This window comes from Cetorhinus maximus, chromosome 11 (assembly GCF_964194155.1).
Source record: "Cetorhinus maximus chromosome 11, sCetMax3.hap1.1, whole genome shotgun sequence".
In the NCBI taxonomy this organism is placed as follows: Eukaryota; Metazoa; Chordata; class Chondrichthyes; order Lamniformes; family Cetorhinidae; genus Cetorhinus; species Cetorhinus maximus.
In genome coordinates this window covers 43,981,685-44,009,435 of record NC_135889.1, presented here as the reverse complement: position 1 = coordinate 44,009,435, position 27,751 = coordinate 43,981,685, and the positions used below count along the sequence as shown (strand labels likewise).

Genomic DNA, 27,751 nt, shown 5'->3' with positions numbered 1-27,751 from the left:
TGCTCGCTGACTGGAAGATCCTGCCTCTGGGCTGGGAGCACTGAGATGTATTATGCGGCTGGATTTTAAATTTGGCCCCCGGCATGAAGAAGCAGCGAGATGATGGTGTAGTGGGCGAATGAGAGCCCACCCGCCTTGGAAACAGCGTGTTTCCCGGGAATACATAACTAATGCGGCAGATTTGGAATGATACAGCGTGAAAACCCACCATTGCGGCCACTGCCGCACTTACTGCAAATCTGGGTTGATTCTGCCCAACACTTCAGGTCAATGACATTTCTGTGGTTAGTTTAATGGGAAATTAATGTGTAAATGCAGCAACTTCATGAAAATCATGGGGTGGTTAAGCTGCTGTATTTGGAAGAAAATTGTTGCGCTTCACAATTCACAACATTCTCTCTTCTTGAGTTATTTGATTTGCATATTAATAACAAAATGCATTGTTCAGATGCAGGGCAGAATTTTCTGCCTCTGTTGGGAGGGCATAGAGCCGACACCCACCAGCGAAGTGGGCCGTGCTGCCATTTTACGTGGGCGGGCCAATTAAGGCCTGCCTAGTATGACGTCCGCCGGGAAACGCTATGCGCTCCCTGTGTGGGCGGGGGGAATCCCTAAAAGCGAGAGTGCGCTCTTTCGCGCATGCACATCAAGTGCAGCCTCAGGAAGATCGCTTTGACTTTTAAAACTATTAAGAATTTAAAAAAGAGAAATCCCTTACATGTCCCCTCATGTGACAATGTCACATGAGTTCGGACATGTTCATAATTTACAGAATAACTTTATTACAATTTTTAAAACCCTGCATGAAACCTCATCCCGCCGGTGGATGAGGTTTCATGTTTTTTCTATTGCCCGCCGGGGCTCCTGGCCTGCCCACAAACCTTAAGGTTGGACGGGCAGGTCCTTTAATTGGTTAAATGATCCTGTTAATGGCCTCAATTGGCCATTGACAGGTCGGCGGGCCCACAGCTGATTTTGCTGAGCCCACGCCTTCCTGAAAATTTAAATGGGGCGTGGTGACATCGGGGGTTCCGCCCGACGTCATCCCGCATCATTTTACGCGTTGGCGAGCGGGCCCCGCCCCCTGCTCGCCGACGGCAAAATTCTGCCCGCAGTCTTTTTTTCAATAAATTCTGGTCTATAGTTGCCACCGTATGATTCACTTACATCAAATGACTCACGATCTGTTGACCAACACTACAACAGGAAATTATGCATTTCTGTTTGTTCTTAACATTTCTAATAATGAAAATCACTCAAAATACTTTCCACTTCGAAACTCCTTCCATAGAGAAATCTTAACTTGAATCATCCCAATGACTTTAATCAGTTTATTTAAAAAGAATTTCACTCTCAAGCATAACATTCAACTTAGCAGTACAAAGTGATTCAACATTTATAATTCAATAACAAATGCTTTTAATCAGAATTGTTAACCACTGAAATTCATAAACAATTTAATAACAAGAGTACACAAAAAAAAGCAGGTTTTTTTCCCCATGCTTTCCATTCATGTCTATGTAATGTTAAATAAAGGATATTGTTGAACATAGTAATCACTATAAGACATACAAAAAAACGTCAAGAAAGTGCAAAATTAATTGAATGTACTACTGGTATTTAGAAAAAACATGTAAAAATATACACAAAGATAATTTACAGAGTTAATGAAAAGAAGGTATGTGTAGGTTTTAATGTCACTGAGTCTCAAATTATTCTCCATAAAGTTTTAGTCAGGACATTTGCGTACACAAAGCGCATGAAATGGATAGTTTCAATGAAATATAGAAATATATATTAAACTGTCAGTATTTAGTGAATAATAGTTTTATAGCAAAAAAATCTATATATAAATCAATCCAACACCATTTTGTCATTTCTTGTATATGAAGTAATGATGGCAATTGAGTAAAGTCACATATACAATGTGCAGTTGATTTAGAATCTCAGTGGGTTTGATTTCTAGAAGTGATCTTCCAAACAATTAGATATTTATGGCCAGAATCTTTGAGTTGACATGTGGGGACGGACCCTGCTCGCCAACGTGTAAAATGACGCGCGCTGACATTGGCAGGTGCGCACCGGAGTTGGCTATGCGCCCACCGAACTGTTAAAGGCCTATTAAAGCCACTTAAATATCAATTAAACTAATTAATAGAGCTGCCCATCCAACCTTAAGGTTCGCAGGCAGGCGAAGAGCCCAAGTGGCCTTCGCATTTATCATGAAACTACATCCAAAGGTGGGATGAGGTTTCATGAAGGTTTTTTAAGTTTAACTAAAAATTTTACTAAAAATCATAGACATGTCCCAGCTCATGTCACATGAGGGGACATGTCTTAAAGTTCTTTTTCTCTTTATTTAAAATTCAAACCAATCTCCCTGAGACAGCTCTGTGCCTCAGGGAGATTTCTGCCCTCTTTCGCGTGCATGCACGAAAGAGCACAGGCCCCGACTCTCCCTCCTCCTCCTCCCCCCCACCCACACATCACTTCTGGGTGCGCGTCACGCTAGGCCGGCCTTAATTGGTCCGCCTTTGTAAAATAGTGGCATGCAGCCAATCACGGGCAGCGATTGGCTGCGCGCCTGCCCACACCTGCTCCTACCCAACCCCCCCGGCAGGGGGAAAATTCTACCCTATGGATTTTATTTAAAAAGTTCAACTTGAGGTATGTAATAAGTTAAAAAAAAAACTGACACCAAAAACATAGGTTTTGAAAACCTAATCTAAAAATTAACAGGTACTGATTAGAAATATTGCCCGGACTATGACACTCAATTGTAATGTTGTATTATCCTTTTAACCTAGGATGAGAGGATTGTCCCATGAAGAGGGATAAAGTAGATCAGACTGATTTTCCCTAGAGTTTAGAAAAATGAGACGGTGATCGAATTGAAACATAGGCCAGGATTTTACAATCGTCGTGTGGGGTGGGTCCGACACGCCGGCATGTAAAATGACGTCGGGCGCTTGCGTCCTGACATCATCGCGCTGTCTCGCGATATTTTGTTCAGCGGGCACGTGCCGAGTCGGCTGTGCACCCACCGATAATTGATAGGCCTATTAAGGCCATTAACCAGGTAATTAACCTGAGTTTCACGCTGCCCATCCAACCTTACGGTTGGCAGACAGGCGAAAAGGCCTTTATGTTTTTTTAGGAAACCTCATCCACAAGTAGGATGAGGTTCCCTAAAGCTTTTACAAATTAATTAAAAACTTTTTCTGAAAAATAAAAACATGTCCCATCTCACGTGACACAGTCGCATGAGAGGGGACATGTTTCATTAAATTTTAATTGCATTTATTTATTTATAAAGCGCTTCAATCTCCCTGAGGCAGCTCCGTGCCTCAGGGAGATTGAAGTGCTCTTTTGCGCGCATGTGCGAAAGTGCACTGGACTCGACTCTCTCTCCTCCCCCCGCCCGTGCTACCGCTCGAATATTACACTGGGCGGGCCTGAATTGGCCTGCCCGTATAAAATGACAGTGCAGAGCCGATTGCGGGCGGCGGTTGGTTCCTTGACTGCCCCTGCCGAGCCCGCCTGACGCAGGAAAAATTCAGGCCATAAAATTCTTAATGGGCTTGACAGAGTAGATGCTGGGAGCGTGTTTTCACTGTCTGTGGTCGGTCATATATAGGGCTGAGATGAGGAGAAATTTCTTCACTCAAAAGATTGTGAATCTTTGGATTTCTCAATCACAGAGTTGTGAATGTTTGATCATTAAACATATTCAAGACGGAGGTCAATAGATTTTGGATACTAAGAGAATCAGGGATATGCGGGTAGTGCAGGAAGGTGGACGTGATGTAGCAGTTTAGCAATGACCTTATTGAATGGCAGAGCTGGTAGTAGAGCCAAAGCAGCTACTCCTGCTCTTATGTCTTATGTTTTTAAAAGGTCAATAAGTGCCAATAGTTTTCAAGTTTACCGTGATCTGTGAAAACTAACAGGAAGAGAGGCTAACAAACAAACAAAATATGCCAGGTTTTGTGACTAGAGCACTGATACAAATCTCAACTGTGACGTTAAGGATTCTGTTGACATGATTTATGAAGAGAGAAAAAGCACACAATAATCTTTCAACTTTTATTTTTACACTCACCACTATCAAGGAGCTACTTTTTGATGTTAATGCATATTACCATGTTAGTATGTTACAAGTTTGTTGAAGAATATAATGTTAATGTAAATATTATTGTTACATTATTCATTAAGCTTCCACCCTGTTGTCAACAAAAAGTGGTTTCAGGTGAATAGTATGAAAGTGGCAGTATAACTTGTTAATTGGCTCAATGACCTGATTTCTGTGTGTACCAAAATCAGAAATCATCGATAGGTAGCCTCACATCTCTTGAACTTTGCAACGTGTGCAGTGCACCTCTAGTCTGATCTAAGGTCACATATTATAAGTCTCAAAGTGACCTGTTGGTTCAGCTGGGAACTTGACAAATTTACTCTTGATTCTTTTTAATGTTAAGAGAGAGGCAACATTCCTGTTTGTACCCTCATAATTTTAAAAATTAGCCTCCCATGTTGTGGAGCTCTGTTTGTGTGTTCAAATACTTAGGTACACAACTCCTTTCTTGCTGAGGTCAGGACACCTACAACGAGCTGCAGCAAGCACTGTAACTTTGCTCTGACAAATCTTCGATACAATGTCTGAAACTCAAATCTGTAACACAGCAATAAATCAGCTACTGAATATTACATTGATGTAATTTGTAGTATCATGCCAATATATTTTTGCCTAGTTTTCCTTCCACATTGCAATTACGCTGTTATAAAAGAGCTCTTTGTAACCCCTTGAAATTAAATGCTACTAGAAATATGTAGGTTTATACAGTGTTTGTTCAGTGAAAGGAGCTGTGGAAGTTAGTTTCAGTCAAATCATCGCTTCAAAACATACAGCAGTCTCAATTTCTGCTGGACTCAGCTGTTGTTTCAGTTCAGCATATACTCCTGGTGACATAGGAAGTAGGTCAGATGATGAAACTGGAGCTGTGGAAGCATTTGGACTGAAAAATACAACAAATTAATAGTCAATACAAACCACAGCAATTTTTGGTTAAAACAAATCAATTTGTTGTTCATACTTACAATTCAGAGAATGGGATAAACCTTGAAGAAATATAGCCTTTCTTCTCTGTCTCTGTGGGTTCAGAGACTGTTTAAAAGAATAATAAATATAAATTTCAGTACTTAATATATTTTAGTTATTTGCTGTTTTATTGAGGCTAATTTCCATTTACATATCTGTAAAATTAGCACAATATGATGTTTAATTTGTTCTCTCCCACATTTTATGGACTATTTAAAGATATTTTATTTGTACTGGTTTAATTCAGTTGTTAATCTATTTATTTTAGCTGGGTAAAGACTTGTTGGGCGGGCTTGGCGGGGATGGTTGGGGGTGGTCGGGAAGCTGATCGCCGTCCGCGATCGAGGCCAGAAGGCGATTTCATGCTGGCTGGCCAATTAAGGCCCACCCAGCATGAAACGCGAGTGGCAGTGCTCAGCGCTGCTTGTGCACTCTGTCACATGAGCAGGGACATGTTATTAATTACATTTTAAAATTTTAATTTGCTTTTGGAAACCTCATCCCACCCGTGGATGAGGTTTCCTAAAGAGTGCAAAGGCCGCTTGGCCTTTTCGCCTGCCCGCCAACCATAAGGTTGGATGGGCAGTGAAAAATGTCAGTTAATTGAGACTTTAATGGCTTCAACAGGCCTTTTTATTGTTGGCGGGCGCACTGCTGATCCCCGCGCACGCCTGCCAACTGAAATATCGCGCGAAATCGCATTGATGTCGGGACGCTTGCCTGATGTCAACGCACGTCATTTTACACTCGAGCGGGTCGGGAGCACGCCCACCCACTGAGGTACAAATTTTGCCTTGCGTTATAATAGCACAGACAGGAATTTGAAACAAGTCACTAAACATAGCACATGGAATAAATTAAACTTCTATTATCTCCAAATCCAATCAGAAACATTAGAGCTGTACATTTATAAAGTTATGTTCAAAAACTGTGCTGTTGGTGTAATTTTATTGCCATGAAGGGTCTACTGTCTTTATAGAGCAATAAAGGCTATTAGGCAAAGCAGATATGTTAAAAGGTGTAAGTGGACATTTATAAGGAAATAATGACATCCACTATAGGCGAGCAAATCCCATTGTGTTGCAATTTACTAATTTTGTGGGACTAAGTTTAGGTTACAACATAGGAACAGAGGTAAGCCATTTATACTTTATAGCTTTTGTTAAAAAATCTATCACTCTTAGTTTTAAGATAAATAATTTATCTAGCATCAATTGACATTTGTGGAAGAGGGTTCCAAACTTCTGCCATCATTTGCATGAAGCAATATTTCCTAATTTCACTCCTGAATGATTCTAGTCGTAGAATCCCCAAACAGCAGAAATAGTTCCCCCCAAATTACCCTACAAGTTCCCCTTAGTATCTTGAAATCTTTAATCAAATCATCCCATAAATTCCAGGGAATGCAACCCAAGTCTCTCCTCGTAATTTAACCCTTGGAGACCAGGGGCAGGATTTTCCTGTCGGCGAGCGAGGGGTGGGGCCTGCTCGCTGACACGTAAAATGACGCGTAAAATGACGCGTGGTGACGTTGGGCGGAACTCCCAACGTCACCGCACCCCATTTAAATTTTCAGGTAGGCAGGGGCTCAGCAAAATCAGCTGTGCACCCGCCGACCTGTCAATGGCCAATTGAGGCCATTGACAGAGTCATTGAAGTAATTAATGGACCTGCCCATCAAACCTTGAGGTTGGCGGGCAGGCCAGGAGTCCTGGTGGACTTCAGAAAAAGCATCAAACCTCATCCATAGGTAGGATGAGGTTTCATATAGGTTTTAAAAAATTTAATTGAAGTTTTTAAAAAAGTTATGAACGTGTCACATGAGGGGACATGTCAGGGATTTTTTTTCTATTTTTAATATTTTTTATTGTACAGCCGATCTCCCTGAGGCAGCACTTAGCCTCAGGGAGATGAGTGCGCTCTTTCGTATGCATGTGCGAAAGAGTGCACTCTCAGGTTTAGGGATTCCCCCCCCACCCGCACAGGGAGCGCACAGCATTTCCATGCGGATTTCACACTGGGCGGGCCTTAATTGGCCCGCCCACGTAAAATGGTGGCGCGCCCCTGATCGGGGGCGCTGATCGGAGGCGTGCCTGCACTTCAACATCCCCCCCCAACAGGGGGAAAATCCTGCCCCAGGTAAAATTCTCGTAAATCTATACTGCACTCCCTCCAAGGCCAATATACCCAATATACCAGAGCTGCTCACAGTACGCCAGGTGCAGTCTAACCAGGGCTTGGTACATTTACTGATTTCAACCTGCTGAATGTGACTTCATGACAGATTAAGAGTTCAATCATTTGTTTTTTAACATACTGCCACAGATTGCTAATACTGACCTTCTTTTGGTTTATTGTTGTAATGCTTTCCAAAAGCTTTGTCCTTAGGAATATCAGGATATAGGTACTGTAGTGGGTTCTCTGGAATATTCTCAGCCACCATTACTTTGTAATCACGGATAATGTCAGGAAGAGGAACCGCTAACAATTGGCTCTTGGAGTAAGGTTCCACCGAATGAAATTTCATTTCCCCTAAAACAACAATAGCTACCTATTATGCTCAGAACCTTCTGTAACATTAAATCAAAAAATGAATTTAACATCGGGACTAAATAAAACTTTGACTACAAACTTTCAATCCCATCCTAGTTTAAAACACAATTTATATCTTTAAAATATATTCTAAATATTCATATGGAAAAATGTCATTGTAATTTGTAGAATCTAATGGAATCACAAGAAATTATTTGATGTTCTTTGTCACACCCCTAAGATATGAAAGGGGTCATAAACTATTTAAATCAAACCTTACTTTTTTGCTTATTTACTTTTGCTGAACTAAAAGATGGCTGCTACAGGTCACAGGATTCACAAGTTGGCTAAGTTTCTTGAAATTTCCAACAGCAGTTACAGGACTAAAGTTCGACACTCATCCTTGTGGAATCTCACACCTCTCACTGTGAGGATACATTACAATCAATGAAAGCAGGGACCAGTAGACAATCTGTCTCTCCAGCCTGGTCCTATAAAAAGCGGGAAAGCCATTGAGACTCGTTATACCTGCAGAAGTGGTAATAGCCGCCATCTATCTCCTAAGGTGAACAATGAATTTTGATCAGTGGCCTGTTAGCCTGAAACTGACGCATTACTGGGCAACATCACATGGCCTAAGCTTCTGGCCTTTCAGAAAGTTTTAATATTACATTTCTAGACTCACACCTCAGTCTTCTGTTTAACCTCTGGGCTGGAAACATCAAAGCAGGATCAATCAACAGGCTGCATCAAGTCTAAGTGTCCTCATAGCCTGTTTCTCTGGAGGATTCCTGCCATTCGCTGACGAGCAGACCAAGTCTCTATGTACCAACATCAGCTTGCTGTGTCTCCATCAACTTTAAAGGAATTCTGCGACTCCTGCTTCAGTTAGCTGAACCCACCTGAACTGTAACTGCTCCATGAAGGAACCGTCACTGCACTCTGACTTTCTGGACTCTGGCAATCAAGTGAACTGATATTCATATCTGCGGTTCTTTTTCTTTTAAGTTATTCATAGTTTTAAAAATCTCCTCTTTCCTATCTTCTTATTGTGTGTTTGTGTGTGTGTATGAAGTTGCGACAATTCCCCAGGTTTGAATGGATGAATAAACTATATTTCTGATTTAACTCTAATGAGAGTTTGCTGAGAGTGACTTTAAAAATTGACTGCACAAGCCGGGGATTTGGGGAAACACACCACAGCCTAGTTCAAAAATTAAAACATCTCTGCTTTGACAGACAGTGAGAAAATAAAGGAATTGAAGTTGGCCTCGCTATCCTGTCCGTAGCACCTTTTATTGGTCACGAAATCATCAAACTCTTCTGTGAAACGGCATAATTTATTAAGCTCCCATCCTAGTCTAATGCACAATAATGCTGGTAATTAGCCACCTCCTATAAACTTGTAGATTAATTATGTTAATCATTGCCAGTGTAAAAGTATTACTGCATATTCAGAACATAGGATGGACAAAAAGATAAAGTTTGAAAGACCAATAACCGTAGTAGTATTACTCAATTAAACCCAAGAAAGGTTATGAAGTAGGAAGGAATTGAAAGCTGGAGGCTAGAGCCAAATCACCTATTATATCCGAGGGTGCGCAAGTTTCCCCAAGTATGAAATAGTATTCAAATCTTGGGCACATTGACTTTATGGAGAGTAGAGATTTTGAAGGAAATAAATTGTTTGGAATAAAGTGGAAACTAAGCTGTTTGGATGCAGATATAGCAATGGAGAGAATATAGATTTTCCATTTGAGATCCAAGGAGATAGTGCAGCCAACAATATTAATAGATGAGGAAGGTAAGAACTAACAGTAATTGGTTTTACGTATAAGAGATAGAGAGAACACCGCTCACTTTCACTACGTTGACAGCTCCCCATAGACTTTTCGCAGGATTTGGAGCAGTGATTTGCTTGGGAATAACAGCCAGCAAAGCAGTTTAAATCAGAGATTGTACTGAGCTTCTAATCCATGCTCTGGAGTCAAAACTCCACAACAATAATTGGCCATCTGATCCAGCATGGTGTGCTCGACAAGGAATCTGTGGCATGTGTGAGGTCGACAAGCAACAGTGATGTTCTTCAGCCAATCAGATTGAAGAACCCTTACTGAGACACAGAGTGTGAATTTAACCCCCCCAAAATGGATGGATTGTAGTCAAGTTTTTTTTCTTTATTCTTTCATGGCATGTGGGTGTCGCTGGCAAGGCCAGCATCTGTTGTCCATCCCTAACTGCCCTTGAACAGACCTTGCTAGGTCATTTCAGAGGGCAGTTAAGAGTCAGCCATACTGCTGTGTGTCTGGAGTCACATGTAGGTCAGACCAGGTAAGGACAGCAGATTTCCTTCCCTAAAGGACATTATTGAACCAGATAGGCTTTTACGACAATCAATGGTAGTTTCATGGTCACCATCATTGCGACTAGCTTTCAATTCCAGATTTATGAACTGAATTCAAATTCCACCAGCTGCCGTGGTGCGATTTGAACCCATGTCCCCAGAGCATTAGCATGAGTCTCTGGCTTACTGGTCCAGCAACATTACCACTATGCCATCATGTCCCCATAAAGTGAAGTGTTAAAACTTTTTTAAAATCTCAAACCCGTCCATTTCCAGAGTTGGCAGAGGCACGACATGGGGCGACCATGTATTGAAAATCATGAGGGATCTGGACAGAGTAGAAAGGGTGAAAATGTTCCCATGTGTGAGAGGGTTGAGAATGAGAGGGCACAGATTTAAATTAATTGGCAAAAGAAGCAACATGAGAAAAAAATTTTCACGCAGCGAGTGATTAAGGTCTGAATGCACTGCCTGAGTGTGTGATGGCAGCAGGTTCAATCGAAGCATTCAAAAGTAAATAAGACTATTACCTGAAAAGAATGAACATGCAGGGTTACCGGAAGAAGGTGGGGGAATGGCACTAGGTTAATTGCTCATTCGGAGAACTGGTGCAGACAAGAGGGGCCAAATGGCATCCTTCTGCGCTGTAACAATTCTGTGATTCTGTGAATCCACTTCTACAAGAGTTGGTCACTTAAGTATTCTAATATGGCTAGCAGCCTCAAATTTAACTTGCTTTGCTGACTGAGTTTCCCAAGCTTCAGGAAACCCAGCATCTGAAGAGTGGTGAGGAGAATGTAAGTGCTTTTACAGCATTGTTTGTCAGCCAGGAGGAGCAGGAGTACTTCCCTTAGGCCCTGAAGCTTAGTCTCTTGCCTTGGATTTGAACTGCCCCCCCAACCTTCCATCAGACCACCACACCCCCCCAACCACCCCAGGGGGTCAGGGAAACTGACACACCCACCATGATCCCAGTAGTGACCTGCTCCCCATCCAACTGGAAGCCAAGCCTGTCAATCAAGCAGTCTTCTGGGCAGGGATCATTGCAAAATTAAGTACACGTGGTGTAGAATCAAAACTCCATAGCATGTGGAAAAATCCAAACTTCCAGTTGTACTGTCTGATGCACCTCAGCCACCTGGCTCACCATGTAACCCAGCCCTGCCAACAGCTGGGTCACAGAGTGTAAACCAGGATATATAAGCCAAGAAGTATAAATTAGATTTAAATCATGTACAGAAAGTGAAGAAGGAAGAAATGATAGGATTAAGAGAGAGATATATGGCAGAAAGGTGCAAATAAAATTTATTTTAATTTTTACTTTTTAATGTTTCTAACACTAATTAATTTCTGAGGGGATTAAATTTTCAGTGCCATTACTGTTTGACAGTAATTGTAACTTAACACACTGTTAAAAATTCAGTTGCATCTGACTGCACCATCCCTAACTCTTTCTGCTGTGTTTATTAGGACCATAAGGATGCATTTCAATGCCTATCATTTCAAAGTCTATCATCGAGGTATTTATAGTGCAGCCTGGGGAGGAGCAAGATAATTTGGACAGTAACTTCAGGGTTTCTGCTTTTAACTGCACATATGCCTAATACAAAAGTTGTTGTCTGATTTACTCCATAAAAATATTAAGTGCTGATAATGCAAAACCTGGGCCAATATTCAGTCTGCTGTCCAGAACTGAAGTGAAAAGTAGTGGATATTTATTTCCATGAATACCCAAATGTTGGCACATTTTTACATAACTTTTTATGTCAGCCAGACTGGTAAACATTCGTAATACCTCAAAGGATGATTATGAGTTTATTACTTACTTTCTGTTTAGGAGAATTTCAGGATGATGATCAGTTACTTCTGAGAAAAAGGGGAAAGCCAGCTTGACTGATGTAAAAGGGGAACATTAAACTCCCCTCTTTGCTTGATAAGAGCCATTAATTAAACTAAAATACTTTCAATACAGAATCATTATTTTTCAGTTGAGGGCTCAGAATTTACACCCTTCAATATTAAAACTGTAACAAACAGTACTTGGGAAGGGAGAAAAATGCAAAACAGTGTTAAAAATTAGGCTTAGCTGTAGCATGTATCTAGGATTGTGTTTCCCATTTGCCGAATCAACGTGGATTTCCAGCATCCGCAGTAGTTTTTTGTTTTTATCTCTGTGATACAATGGAAATTTGTTTAGACATCCCAGTAAAGACGCACCTTCTCTCAGGATGGTTCCACCCATATTAGTTCATTGGGATGGGGTTGGGTGAGGTTGTTCCCAGGGCGTTTTCACCCAGGAAAGGTGATAGCTGGTTTGATTCCAATTTAAGCTAGCCAATCCAGAGAGCTGGAGGAGGTTTAGAGATAAAATTCTTGGATTCCTGCCCAGCTGAGAAGTAAAGTTATATAGATACACATTGTCAGGCAATTCCTATTTAGAGAAACCAGGAAAGTCAGTCTTAAGCTGTAAGGATACCCTAAGTTCAAAATCAAGCAGTTTCAAAGAACCTCCAAGCCAAGGAATGCATTTAGCTCACTAACAGGCACAGTGAAGTGTACTTTATTATTTTCTATGTCACAGAAATAAGGTGATATTTATTAAAATGTTACTCTGCCCATTCACTAATTGTTTGTAAACTAAATCAGCTCACTAATGACCTTGTCTCATTGAAGTGGTCAACGGACAGCATCTTGGAGCAGCAGACAGTGACGTTTCAGCATTAGTGTTCACTTCATATAATGAGCGATTTCATTGTTGTGATCCCTGGGTTATGCTAGTGTATAGTTAGATATTGAGTAGTAAAGGTAAATTCTTGTTCATAAGGGACATGGAATTCACTTACAAGAGAAACCAATAATGCTAAACCAAAGTGAATATCTAATGCAGACCCAAATTTATAATAGACATATAGGCTGAATAACACTGGGAAGCCATGGGAAAATTGTGATGACAGAGAATACAACAGAACCAAATTGTCACAGTGGAGAAATCCGGCATAACTTATTGTTGACTTGAGAGTTAGGTTTTGCCCACTCATGCTAGAGAGGCCTGAAAGACAGATCTGAAAGCCATCTGACTGTTTATAGTTTACAAAGCCACTGGTCTTCAAGCATTCCAAATTGATTTTTTTACATCTTTTTATATCTTTTAAATGACAAAACTTATGCCTCTGACCTGAGCTGACCTGTGGAACATAACAGGGAATCCATTACTGACTTACCATTCTCAGATCGATCCACCCAGGTAAAAGTAATGGCACCATCCCTGCTGCTCTCACTGAACCGCAATAAAAATGTACCAGATGGTTTATCCTTCAGTAAAGCACGTTCCTTCTCCTTGCTTACAAATCCCACGATGTACCTGAAGAGGCATGTGTCACACATGTTGATTTGGACAAATTTACATAATAGTATTTCACTCTGCAAACATTAAGGCTATTTTTCTTCCCTTTTCTCCCTCCTTTTTCGAAAGTGCCAAGTCCAGTTGAAGTATGGTACCATGGCTGCTCGGAGACCACAGGTAACTTGACCACTGACCACTATTCATGTATGAGCCCAAGCAGTCAGCGTCAAAAGGCCTTCTCTATGGAGGGTATCATAGCTGAGTTACATAATCTTTCCAATAGGAGCTTATGGACAGCCATCAAGAACAACTAGCTGGCTTCTCTCAAACTCAACCATGGCTGCTGAGGTCACTGCTAGCACCCAACTGCTGCCATAGTTGAGAACAGTTAAAAGCACAGACTGGGAATCTTAGCTGTGAGGTTCCTGCTTGGCAGAGTACTAGTGTTGCACTGAACATTAAGATCCAGACAATGGATCATACTCAAATTTTGACTGAACCCAATGCAGCGTATGATACATGTGTCTAAACGAGGCCAGAGGACTCGTTCTTCTTTGTTTAACAGCCAATATCCAGAGGGCTGAGATTAGCCAGCTGGTGTGGACAGGAAGCAATGTGCTGGAGGTCAAAGGGTGGGTTGACAGTAGCCTGTGGATTTATCATAGATCACTCCTGCATCTCCACAATAAAGCAAACAAAAACAAGTTGAAACTTACCTTTCCAGTAGCAGACGTCACTGGTCCCTTGTAGGGCCATATGGTTTGGCTGCTAAGTAATTGAAATTGCATGCTGTGGTCATGTGCAATAAAACTTAGCTAAAAAGGCCTGAAACAGGTGTTAGGTCCCATTTTGCACTTGAGTATATATTCTGGATACGTGTGCAGGAATCTTAACCAATATGATAGGCAGTGCACTTTGCCACACATCCTCATATTGGAGCCCACGATATGCCTGTAAAATGGGCATAAGTAATCCTATTTCTAGGCATCTATTAACCCAGTAGCCCAATGTTGTTTCAATCTTATTTAATAAAAGCAAAATACTGCAGATGCTGGAGATCTGAAATAAAAACAAAAAGTGCTGGAAAAACTCAGCAGGAAGTTCCAAAAAAGAATCATATTGGACTTAAAACATTAACTCTGTTTCTCTTTCCACAGATGCTGCCAGACCTGCTGAGTTTTCTCAGCATTTTTGTTTTTATTATAGTTGTTTCAATTTTTCCTATTAGTAGTAGTACGGAATATCTACAACATATTTTATGTTGTGGACCACTAAAAAAATTGTAGTTCTTGAGCAATCAAGTCATTTCGTTTGTGGGGCCCAGGTTGTAAGCTTCCATTCTCTGCTGGTTGAAATTGTTTATTGTGGGGTGTAAATTGGTAGGCTTAAGCTGATGATTAACACATGGATCCACAGAGCAATACTATCCATACTTTGCATAAATTGCCTTGTTTTGCACTGCCGTTCAAGATGAATTTCATCCCCATTGTACATTCTGAGGTGAGCATTAGGACTCATTGCTGGAGCAATGCCAATTAAACTTAACTCTGCATTTGGCCTGTGCTGTGATGTACTTGCCCTGACAGTGCTCGATTACCTACCCAAAGAGGAAACATATTACATTTCCTTGTACTTAAAATTTTCATTTTGAAGAATGTATAAAATTTATTACACTATGAGGGGAGGGAGGAGGGGACAGCACGTTCAAAATAAAAATTGATGTAGGGTGATCCAGAATAGCCTTGCTGATTTGCGTTTACATTAGTAAATTATAATTGCCTGATAATAAGCATTTTCAAAGGCAGACTTATCTGACTTGGTGGAGGAATGGTACAATTAGTAAAGACAGAACTTACATTTATATTGTGCTTTTCGCAATGTCAGGTAGCCTAAAAGCACTTTCCAGCCAACAAAGTACTTTGGCAGTGCACACACTATTGTAAGGTATGGAAACATGGCAGCAAATTGCACATAGCAACTCCCATAAACATCAATGAGATGAATAAGAGCATCTCTTTTAGTCATATTGATTGAGGGATGAATATTGGCCAGAACACCTGGAGAACCTAAGATCTTTGATACCTACCTGAGAGAGCAGATAGGGTTTTGGTTTAATATCTCATCTCAACAAAGTCAAGTTTCTGGGTGCAGAATGAGCTCATTACCTTGATTTTAGAGGTAATTGCAACCGCTGAGCTTAGGCTGACAATTCATGTCTTCTTTTAAAAGATGACAGTTGCTTATGCAATGGGAAGGCGATGACGTAGTGGTGTTGTCGCTGGACTAATCATCCAGAGGCAGATGGTGGAATTTGAATTCAATAAAAATCTGGGATTAAAAGTCTAATGATGACTATGGAACTATTGTCGATTGTTGTAAAAACCCATCTGGTTCATTAATGTCCTTTAGGGAAGGAAATCTGCTGTCCTTACCTGGCCTGGCCTACATGTGACTCCAGACCCACAGCAATGTGGTTGACTCTTAAAATGCCCTCTGAACAAGGGCAATTAGGGATGGGCAATAAATGCTGGCTTAGCCAGCGATGCCCACATCCGATGAATAAAAAAAATTCAAAATGAATTTATGATACTATCAAGAAATTATAGTCTTAGTATCAGACAGGATAATCTTGAGCATTTTTGCTACTATTGATGTTATCAATGTTTCTTTAAGGTAAGTTGATCCCATTATAAGTACTCAATGTGATTTTACAAGCAATATATCATACATGCCTCACAAATTTACACAAATTCTTTGAAAGAGTAGCTAAATTAGCGGATGAGGTTATTCAGTGGGTTTAGGTCACAGATTTTCAAAAGATATTTGATAAATTTCTGCGACTGAGAATACATGGAATCAAAAACAAATAACCAAACTGGATTGGTAAAAGAAAATTTAAAAAGTGATAAGCCACGAAAAAAGCTATTAAGTGGACAGAAGCTAATGAAGTTCCTCAGAAACTATTCTGAGCCCTCTGATGTTTGCATTATTCAGAAATTATATGAAAATTAGTACATTCAGTATCATAAAATGTATATTGTTGCAAGCTAATTTGACAGCACTCAAAGGGACATGGAAAAAAAATAAATGGGCAGGCTAAGGAATTGAAATTATCCAGGATGTTATCAATAAGGGTAATCTAGTAGTGGTTTGCATTTAAAAGTAATTACAGAAAGACCATTAACCTAAAATATTAACTCTGTTTCTCCCCACATATGCTGCCTGACCTGCTGTGCATTTCCAGCATTTTTTGTTTTTATTTCAGGTTCCCAGTATCTGCAGTATTTTGCTTTTGTGCATAACTCACTGGTCGGACCACTCTACCTCAAATGGCCATGATGTATTGAAAAGGACTCAAGGAAAAGTGACTAGCAAAGAGGATTGAGTGTGCACAGGTGCCAAGCATTCAATATTAAAAGGCATGGATATACAAACAGCTTATTTAATGTGTCAAAGAACTGGAGAAAACGCCAGTACAATGCGCTGAATGTGTATCTGGTTAAGAATAGGAAAGAAGGTTGTAAGAATAATCACAGCCATTAATACTCAAAAATACTAGTCAAGTAAGTTTTAGTACTATTGGTACCATGGAAATGTCATCCGCCAATTGCAACAGATGAATGTCAAATAATGTAGAACTAAAGTTAGCAGATTCAAGTGTCAGATTAGATCCTGTTATTTCTAAAGAGTTAAATGAAATCTTATTTAGTACAATGCAGGCTGTCCCTTAAATTAAATTTAATCAATATTTCACTGTTATGTCTTCTAATTCTAGTAATCAATACTTCAGCATTACTGTTAAGCCAACACTGCACAAAAATATCTCTGTAATATCCATAATTTTTTGTATTATTTAGGCTTTAAGTTACCCATCTATCCATAAAGCCAAAAGGTGTTTCTTGATGAGTTCCAGGATTCCATCTAACCACAACCAGAAACTGAATCTATTAGGGAGATTCTCCTGTAGGTGAAACAAAAATAAAATTACCAGAATTTGCAAAAGTAGCACTCACACGTAGTTCTGCAAATTCTTGAAGTTTACAACTACTTAAAAATCAAGAAATAAACACTGCCTCGTGTTTTATAGAAAGATATGTGTGTATTTGCACACAGTCACCAAAGTTTATTACAAGATTAGGAATGCAACATATGCACAAACACACACAAAGAAATGCCATTCACTTTTTATTGCTTACAACAACAAAAATTTACAGCAATAGAACACCTTATACAGAGAAAAATTGCACAAAGTGTTTCACAGAGGTGTAAAAACAAAAACGGAACATGGAGCCAAAGAAGCAGGTATCAAGAGGAGTTGGTTAAAGCAATAGGTTTGAGGTCTTGAAAGAAGAAAGGGAGATAGAGATATGAATGATTTAGGAATTCCAAAGGCTAAAAATACAGCTGCTAATGGTGGGGCGAGGGAAAGTGGGGATACAGAAGAGGCCGGAGTCAGAAGAACAGAGGGTTGGTGGTGTGTAGGGGTGGAGGGTGTTGCGGGGCCAGATGAGATTACAAAATTAAAGACAAGTTTAAACAAGATTTTAAATTTGTGGTGTTGGAGTGCTAAGATTCAATGAAGGTTAGTGTGGCCAGGGCTGATAAGAAACTAACAGTAGGGTTTTAGATGAGTTGAAGTTTATGGAATGTGGAGGATGAGAGGCCAGCCAGTGGAGCACTGGAATAGTTGTCCCAGGAGGTGACAAAAGCATGGATAAGGATTTTAGTAGCACATGGGCTGAGGTGGAGACAGAAACAGAGATGGGAGTGGGCAGGCTTTGTGATGGTGATGTTACAATAGTTTAAAAGGGACTCTGCAAAAAGTTCTATATAGATGTTGATAAACAATGAAGGGATGAAGAACTACATTGCGGGTCATGCATCTGTATCTTCCTGAAATGGGTTTATGTTTGGGGGGAAAAAAAGTCAGCTTTGACAAACAATAAGGTTAAAGTAAAAAATATACGGTCGTTTATATAATTTTTCATTTGTACAATTTAGTTTTTTCTGCTTTGTTATCAGATTCTGACTGTTACATATTTTAATCTTATGTCATGTGAATATCCTGCACAGCACAGTTGTTCACGGGTTTTTCTGTTACACCATAGCACTAGCTATGGTGTAACACCATAGCCTCATACTAACATGCAGTACAAAGACAATGTTACAAATAAGACTTTTCATGAGTCCTTGAAGGAATAGGAACATTGGACTTAAGAGCAGGGGTAAGCCATTCGCCCTTTCGAGCCTGCTCCATCATTCAATAAGATAATGGTTGATCTGGTTGTGATCTCAACTCCACTTTCCTATCTGCCCCCACAACTCTTAACTCCCTTGTCTATCAAAAGCCTATCTAACCCAGCCTTGAATAAATTCAGTGACTCAGTCTCCACTGCTTTCTAGGTAAGAGAATTCCACACACTAATGACTCTCAGAGAAAAAAATTCTCCTCATCTTCATCTTAAAAGAGTGACCACTTATTCTTAAACTGGGTCCCCTGGTTCTAGTCTCCCCTACAAGAGGAAACATCCTCCCAGTGTCCACCCTATCAAATCCCCTCAAGATCTTACATGATTCAATAAGATCACCTCTCATTCCTCTCAATTCCAATGGGTATAGGCCCAACCTGTTCGACCTTTCTTCATAAGAAACTCCCTTCATCCCAGGGATGAACCTTCTCTGGACTGCTTCCAACGCAATTCTGGCTGGAATTTTCCAGGGTTTTAGATGAATTGAAGTTTCTGGAATGTGGAGGATGAGAGGTCAGCCAGGGGAGCGCTGGAATAGTTGTCCTAGGCATGTGGTGGGCGTATCTGGCGGCATTAGCGGACAATATGGCGAGAAGGCCCAAAATTGGTTTTACACCATCGTGCGCGATCGTCCACTCCGCCTGTCAATGGCACACTGTGTTTTTCACTGTCCAACGTCGTGAAATTAATTTTAATGTGTTTGCATGTCATCATTGTGCCCACAAGCCAGAATCATCCCCCCACGTCAAATTTACCACCAATGTCGGCGTGACTTCAGAACGGCGTTATTTACAACTGCCTTTAAGAGGCGCACCTGGTGAGCTGAACTTCAAGGGGAACTCAGAGGTAAGTACACACAACCTTGCGCAGCGATAGTGAAGATCACCTGTAGGACAATAAGGAAGAGGCGCCGAGCATTCGTGGTGAGGGAGCAAGCAGGTCGCTTTTTCCCAGTTGGCTTTCAGTGCAGTGCTGAAGGGATCTAATGTGGGTGGGGCTCGGGAGGTACGGTGCAGGGAAGCACACTGATGGAAACACACAAGCACAGGCTAGGGTGGGGTGAGGGGTGAGGGAATTGGCCAGACACTTGGAAAAGGTTGTCAAAAGTGAGCATTCTTCTACAGCTGAGACCGTTTAGCAGCAGCTCCATTGACATGCTTGGAGTTGGGCCTGTGAAGCATTTCTGTCTGTACAGGCAAAGCAAAAGCATGAATGTACCACCAAATGCTCCAGAACTTTTCACCCCATAGGTGCAGACTGCAAAACAATGTGTGTTTTGGGCCTGCAAAACAATTGGGACGACGAGGCAACTTATACAATCCCCTTAAGAAAGGTGGCCACAGCGCAGTCACTGGTGGAGGTACTAAGTGCCCCTTGCAATGTCTTTATTCAGGTTTGGACCAATATCCCTCATGGTTCAAGCTAACAGCACAGCCTTGCTGTGGGTTAGGGGAATGCGCCTGAGCTGAGAGCACAGCATGTAGTTGAGAGGCTGAAGCTACCGCCAATCAGTCAAGTGGGGGGAGATGGGTGGGGTTTTGGACATCCATTAAGCGCACTACACACAGGCCATCCAAGTGGTAGCCAGCACTCACCCACATGCGTGAAGGGGCCTTGAGATGCAGCCGGAGCCAGAGACTTAACCAAGAGAGGTCGTTAGGAGATATATGCTACTCCACGTACCTCTCTCTTTGATCCTGCAGGAGGATAACATCAGGATAATGGAGCCTAGTGATCTAGCTGTATGCCTCATGGCTTACAGGGAGCAGAGAAGGAGGAGGAGGGCGATGGAGGTACCTGGCTCACCAAAGGGAGGAGCACCACCATCAAGATGAAGGGGTGGCAGGGCCTCCTGTGCATGCAGCTGAAGATGCACAGTGAACTATTGCTCGTAGGCACCTCACTAGACCCAGGGTCTATAGATGGCTCTTTTCATTCCTGCAGATGACTGAGAACCAGTGTCGATGCAGACTGTGCATGTTTAGAGAACTGGTTGGTCACATATGCCACCTGCTGCAGGATTTGGTGCCACAGGGACATGGAGGGCATCCACTGCCAGTGGCTATGAAAGTGACCATGGCGCTCAATTTTTACACCAGTTTCTCCTTCCAAGGCTCCACAGGTCACCTGTGCGGGAATTCACAAGTCTCCACACACAAGTGCACCCAGGAGGTCACAGACATCATCTTTGCAAAGGCCCCCAACTTTGTGCATTTTGACTGGGATCAGACAAACCAGGAAGTAAGAGCGCTGGGATTTACACTGATCTCTGGTTTTCCACAGGTGCAGGGTGCCATCAACTGCACTCACGTGGTGCTTAGATCTCCATGGCCAGAAGCAGTCCAGTACATCAACCGCAAGGGCTTCCATTTTCTGAATGTTCAGCTGGTCTGCGATCACCACAAATGCATCCTGCATCTGCACATGGTTCCTACATCCTCAGCAAGACTCAGATCCCTGACATCTTCCAGGCTCCACAGAGGCTGCAGAGATGGCTCCTTGGGGACAAGGGCTACCCACAGAGGATGTGACTGATGACACCCATGCAATGGCCTCAGACTGCAGCAGAGAGATGGTACAATGAGGTTCATGCCACAACCTGGACTTTGGAGGAGCAAACAATTGACATATTGAAAATGAGGGTCCAGTGCCTCAACAGATCTGGTGGAGCACTGCAACACAGTCCCTAGACTTCCACGCCCTGTCTGTGATGACCTTGGCGGGTGTCCTCTGGAGGGCCCTGGCCTGCTTTGGGTATCCTGCTGTGGGCCAGGTGCACCTCTCCTTGGTCTACGGAGCTGGAGATGATGGCTTTACAGGAAGTGGGAATTTGGAAAAGCCAGACATTCCCGGAGTCACCTGGTTGGATGGCCCCAGGGTGTCGAGCCGCTGGTCCTCCTCCCTATGGGTGCTTGACGGCCCCTGGCTGACTCCTTGAAGAGAATGGGAAGCTGGAGTGAAATGGACTTACCCCGCACCCAACTCACATTGGTCCTGTTGGAGGCCAACTATTGCATCAGCGATGGAGTTCTGCCCACGCGGCAGTGCAGGACCGATATCCTGGACCAAGATCTCAATGGCGGTCCCATCCTGCCAGTGTTGACCTCGGTGCATCGACATGAAGGCATGAACACTTCGGACTTAAGGCCGCCAGACTCCTCCATCGTCTCTTGCAATCTGAGTAGTGCACCAGACATCCCTTCCTGATGTTCCCATGATTCTCTTTGCAGCTCCAACAACTAATTGAGGACCGGGTCCAGAGGGTCATCATCTGACTTGGACTCAGCAGGTTCCTTGCCTTCAGCAATCCTCCGAGTGCTGGAGGCCTCGGATGTCCCTGCCTCTGCCTGCAGTGGAACAGACTGTGTGCTGTGCTCACCAGATTGAGATCCCGAGGCTGCTCTCCATCTAAGTCCCACTGAGGTGTGTGTCGTTGCGCTGGTGGAGAGTGTAGGTGAGCGCCGTGATGGGTCTTCAACAGTGCTGTCCTGAGGATCCTCATATGTGGTGCTCTCGGCGTTGGAGTAAGGGTCAAGATTGCCTGAGGGCGACGTGTCAGATAGAGAGAGTGTGAACAAGGCACATGCCAGGCCAAATGAGAAAGATGCCAGGCATGCGTGTGTGCTTGAGTGGAGCCATTGACATGATGAGGGGGTGGTCTGCAAAGGAGATGAGGCCAGATGGAGATGTGGGGGTTTTTGTGAGAAAGTGAATGGTGATGTCCCTTGAGCTGGCAGTGAGTGAGATGCCAGTCAATGTGTGATGGGCTTGTGAGTGGATGAGTTGAGATTGATGAGATGGTTGACTTACTCTGGCGGCACGGATGTAGTCATTCATCCTTTTTCTGCACTAAATCTCTGACCTCTTGTGTGTAGCATTAGCACTGACCACTGCTGCCACTGCTTCCCAAGCCTGAGTGATGAGGCTGATGGGCCTCCTGTGGCTAGAACGGGGGTAGAGGACATCGCGGTGGGCCTCCAACACGTCCAAAAGGCGTTCCAGGGATGCACCAGTGAATCGGGGGCTGCACTCTTCTTGGCTTTTGGGGCCACGTCTTCACTGAAGCAGCCCTGGGCTGCAAGCACTGAAAACTATGCACGCGGCTGCAGTTTAAATATGGCACCCAGAGTAAGGAAGCAGCGAGGTAACAGTGTGGCGGGCAGATCGGAGGCTGCCCGCCAGTGAGATGTCGTGTTTCCCGTGACTGCATAATTTATGAGAAAGGGGACAATATGGTGCAAAAACCCCTCATTGCAGCTGGCAGGTAAAACGTCGTTTTTCCTGCTTGTTACTGCACTTTGTGCAATTCTTGGATGATTCTGCCCTCTTTCTTTTTTCAAATAAGGAGACCAAAACTGTACACAGTACTCTAGATGTGGTCTCACCAAGGCCCTGTACAGCTGCATTAAAACTTGCCCACTTTTATATTCCATTCCCCTTGCAATAAACACCAACATTCCATTTGCCTTCCTAATCACTTGCTGAACCTGCATACTAACTTTTTATGATTCATGTACCAGGGCACCCAGATCCCTCTGTGACACTGAGCTCAGCAATCACTCTCCATTTAAATAGTATACTGCTTTTCTATTCTTCCTGCCAAAGTGGACAAGTTCATATTTTCCTACATTATGCTCGTTCTGCCCAATCTTTGCCCACTCACTTAACCTGTCTATATCCCTTTGCAGACCCTCTACCTCATCTTGACAACTAACTTTCCTACCTATCTTCGTGTTATCGGCAAATTTAGCTACCATGCACTCGGTCCCTTCAACTAAGTAATTGATATTGATTGTAAATATTTGTAAATACTTTGGTTGGGATACAATACTTCGATCCCCAAGCTAAAAAAACGTAAAGGGGGAAAATTTATGAATGTATTATTTGCTATTTTGTTAATTTACTTCTGTTACTCAGCCAATTTGGAGTTTGGGTTTTTATTTTGTGTCAATGTAGTGGTAGATCATTCCGTGGAGCGCTAGGTGGGATCTTGGGCTGCAATTTCCTCGGAGTGGCAATCAGCATCTGGTTGGCACTCCGTGCCCACTTATCAAAATTTATTAAGTGGCACACAATATGTAAAATAAACAGCTTAACACATTTTACTGAACAAACAATTTCAGAATCATATAGATCCAATCTCAATTATTTGCATTTACAGAAGTTCATTTTTAGTCTAACCATACTCATTACGCTAATCAATTTTTGGGCGGAACAATTATTTTACGTTCGGAAATGGTGGCGTGATGTACGAAAGAAAAAGCTCTTTTATTGGATATAGTTTTTTTAAAAAATCCAAACAAGAGAAAGCTGTTGTGTTTGGATTTTTGGTATTAAAACATATTAACAGAAAATTATAAAGGATTTCATGGTTAGTCCACTTTCTGGATCAGCAAAGTTGGACAACTATCTCACATCAGCAATAATTCATATGATTCTCAGCAGGAATGGGAAGGACTGATTTATCCAAAGAAAACAGAATACAAAGTAATTCAAAGGAAAGTATGAATCAGAGAACAGCTTATCTGAAACTGCAGCATTAGTTTGTTGGTGCATTAATGTAGTGAGCAATGAACTTGTGCATAACACTTATTTCAGCACAAAAGGTGAAACATTGAATGCATCTATTAATTTTTAATTACATACAATTGATCAAAGAAGGATATTTTGTTGAGTGGGACTATCAATGCAAAGTCTCTGACAGATGTTAGCTAAGCACCTCTCAGACCTCACACCTAACATCAGATGTTATGCTACTGGGGTATGGGGTGGTGTTCAGCAATCATGCAAATAACGCTGTCTCCTAATTGAAGATCCTTGCTAAATTATATTGGTGTAACATAAAAAGGAAACTAATTTGTATTAAAAGTTCCTTGCCCTGTATTGCCCTCTTGAATAGAAAACAGTTGAGAAAAATGCTAAGTTGTATGTATAGTTGAGGAGGATAGTGTACACAGCACTGCAATAATATGAAAGTTGCACTCTCTAATTCTGGAGTTCAGGTATTATTGAGATTTTTACATTCTAAGGGATAATATGGCAAAGGCACCAATTAGCTCTTAAAAATATTAAAATACTTGCCTTACAGAACTTATTCCATGAAACGTGGCAATCATTGTAACTCAGCTGTTGTCCTAGAAATTAACAAAATATCAAATGAATATATAAAACCACAATTGAATATGATTTTCTGAAAATATTATTAATTCTAATTTGCAGCATTACCCATTTTTGTTGTCGATTGTTTAAGGCTCTATTAAACTGCTACTTGCACTAGGTTTAAAATCCATGCTTTGGACTATTATAAATAACAGAGTGAAGACTTCCTGTATACTATATGTACTAAATCATTGTTGAATTTTTACAAAGGAGTTTAAAATTTTATGGAAATCTACCTGCCAGTATACTACATACCACAATGCCAATTCCTTTGTAAAATAGCACGTTTAATAATAAATGGTCCATCTTTAGTTGGAATCTTCCGGTCCCGCCAGCAGCGGGAGTCATTGTGGGTGGGGGCACTTAATTTGGCAGGAGGTAAAATATCTGTTTCCTGACAGTGGGATAAATTGTTGGAATTTTGTTCTCCCGACTTTCAAGGTGGGTTAAAAGTGGGTTGAGCTTCCTGGCAAATAAGGTCGGGAGCCCTATTGAAATGCATTAGCATCTCATGCATGCTCATTAACAGTCCAACTCGCCAGAATTAAGTTTGCCCTCCAAATTGAGTTCCCCGCCAGCGAGAATGTAGAACCTTCAGTTTTACGACTGTGTATAATGTGAGGAGGGACAGAATATGTCCAGGAAAGGGTGGGGGGGTGGGGGGGGGGATGCGGGGGAGGACAGCGATTGTGTCCAGGAAAGTGGGGGGTGGAGAGTGTCTAGGGAAGCGGAGAGGGAGAGAGTGTCTGGGGAAGGGGGTGGGAGTATGTGTCTGGGGAAGGGGTAGGGGGGAACCCAGTTATCCGGGAAGAGGAGGGAGAGAGAGTGTGTCCGAGGAAGTCGGGGGTTGCGGGGTTGGGGCGGGGGGGACCGAGTTACTGGGGAAGGGGAGAGGGGGTGTTTTAGAAGGCGGGGTCAGTGGTGTCAACAGTGGGGTCCTGAGGGGTGAACTCAGAGTACTCGAGATAGGAGGGAGCAGTCAATTAGACGGGGGAATGGGACATGGTGGGGTGGCAGGTCCAGGGTGAGAGTCTGGTAGGTGAAGGTCTCATCAAGTGGGTCATAAAGGGGGACCAGGCAGGTGGCTCGGATAATGGGAGAGGGCATGGGGGTGGTAACAGTTGTCAGCTTCGAGGGAAGGGAAGGCATGTGGAGGTGGATCGTGATAGGGTCCAGGGTGATGAAAGGAGGTTCAAGGGTGACAGAGGGGAGAGGAATGGTGATGCTGGGTGGGTCAAAGGTGATAGGGTGAAGTTGGTGGGTGATAGGGGGAGGGTAAAAGGTGGTGGACCAAGTCTGGAAGGTGACACACACCATTTTTCAAATGTGACCATGACAGTGCATTTAGTCAGCAAATGAGATCCCTCGAAGTGGGAGGAGGGTCCTTTTGGGTGGGTGGAGTTCAAGGTCAGCAGAAGCGGTTGACTAAAGTGACACCTAATAAATATGTTAACCATGCTCAGTTGTGTTCTTCTCTCTATGGTGAAGCCCACACGCAGCAGGTTTGTTTCCAATTCATGGGTCTCATAACATCAAGATCCCAGCAAGGTGTGGAGCTGCTGTTCATTCTGTGCCACTTGCCTTCTGCTGCAGGCAGAGGCAGGGATGAAGTGAGGGTAGGAGGTGGATACCTCCAAGGGGCACAGCTGGTGGATGGCAGCCAACTCGCGACTCCAAACCTCCATCTTTCTGGGTGAATGGTCATAGCTGACAAGGGATCATGTGGTTAGTCTTTCTGTGCTGCCAAGGCAACGGTCTCCTGACAGAGTCTTGAGGGTAGTGGAGACAAGCGGAATAGTGGCAGAGGGAGGCTTCTTGCACATGGCTCTCATCAACCTGGTCAAAGAGCAATGTCTCCATAGGCAGTAATGTATGAACGGGAGGAACACCCATCTCTGGTCCTCCAGGATATCCTTCACCTGGAAGGGGTGGGGTGGGAATGCCATGTCTAGCTGGAGGCCAGGCGAATGGCTTAGCACTGGCATGCTGGCCCTGAGATGGAGGGAAACCTGTAAAGGGCATGCTCACTAAATTTATCACTTCGATTCGTACAGATATCTACTGAGGCATCGATGCAGGCTGCAGACAACCCTGTCTTGGTAATAGCTCTCATCCAGGTAAGGAGGAGGGCCCATCGCAAGTTGGCACAGGGCCAGGAGGAACAAGGACCTGAGCAGTAAGAGGCTGCTAAACCTCAAGAAGATCAAGATGCTGGCAAACAGGGTCCACTGCAGCAGCGAGCATTGGCCCGACCATAGGTGTATCGCAGGTAGTGAGCAAAAGGCAATGCTGACAGCACCTTCATGTATCCTGGCTTGTGGTTGCTCACATCTGCCAGTTTCTCCAGCATGAGCTGTGGCTACGAGGACTCTGGAGGAGTAATGCAGAGCTCCTGGCCTGCAATGAGTGAATGTCTGTCCAGGTGCCCTTTAAATATGGTGCCAGGACCTTCCACCCCATGAGGTAACAGCGGAATGGGCGCCTTCCTGCCCGGCCCACTACGAGATTCGCCGTGCTTTTCATGGATGCATAGTTAATAGACTGAACAACAGAAAATCTTCCGTCAGGTGGCTGAACACGCGAACCATGCCGACTTTCTCGTCTGCCACCTGACTTAGACTCCAGAATGGAAGATTCTGCCTCTTGTCCCAACTGTTCAAGGAAAAGAATTCTCTTCAGTTTCAAATTCATAGAAATGTTTTTTGGTTATCAGCATTGTACAGTTCAATGCAAAACCAGGGAGCTAAAAGAATATAATTGATCCATGGTACTTTGTTTTTTTTTCATTTCCTTCTGGATACAAAGGTTTCAAGTGCAAACTCTGCACAATGTGTATGCTTTTTGACACTGTGGGCAGAATTTAATGCTCTCCCTCAGTGAGTTTGGTGCTGGGGGGCATTTAATCAAGTGAGAGGGTGATGGGTGGGGACCTTGTCACCTTTCTGCCTCATCCTGATTAAGTCCGTGGTCGGAAGGCTTGTCGACAGACATTTTGCCCCGTTGCCAACTGAGGCCCTTAAGTGCAA

General features: G+C 42.8%; 1 protein-coding gene across 1 annotated transcript in view; it reads right to left on the bottom strand.

The window, feature by feature from the left end:
* Positions 1–3,532: 3,532 nt before the first annotated feature.
* The window catches only part of stat4 (signal transducer and activator of transcription 4), a 137,521-nt gene continuing 113,302 nt past the window's right edge, over positions 3,533–27,751 (bottom strand). Inside the window, exons 18-23 of the mRNA XM_078551862.1 lie at positions 24,648–24,700; positions 17,187–17,278; positions 13,196–13,335; positions 7,439–7,630; positions 5,098–5,164; positions 3,533–5,015 (exon numbers count right to left, since the gene is read on the bottom strand). Of these exons, the coding sequence (XP_078407988.1) occupies positions 4,883–5,015; positions 5,098–5,164; positions 7,439–7,630; positions 13,196–13,335; positions 17,187–17,278; positions 24,648–24,700 (677 nt within the window). The 3' untranslated portion in view covers positions 3,533–4,882. The remainder of the gene's footprint in view (positions 5,016–5,097; positions 5,165–7,438; positions 7,631–13,195; positions 13,336–17,186; positions 17,279–24,647; positions 24,701–27,751) is intronic.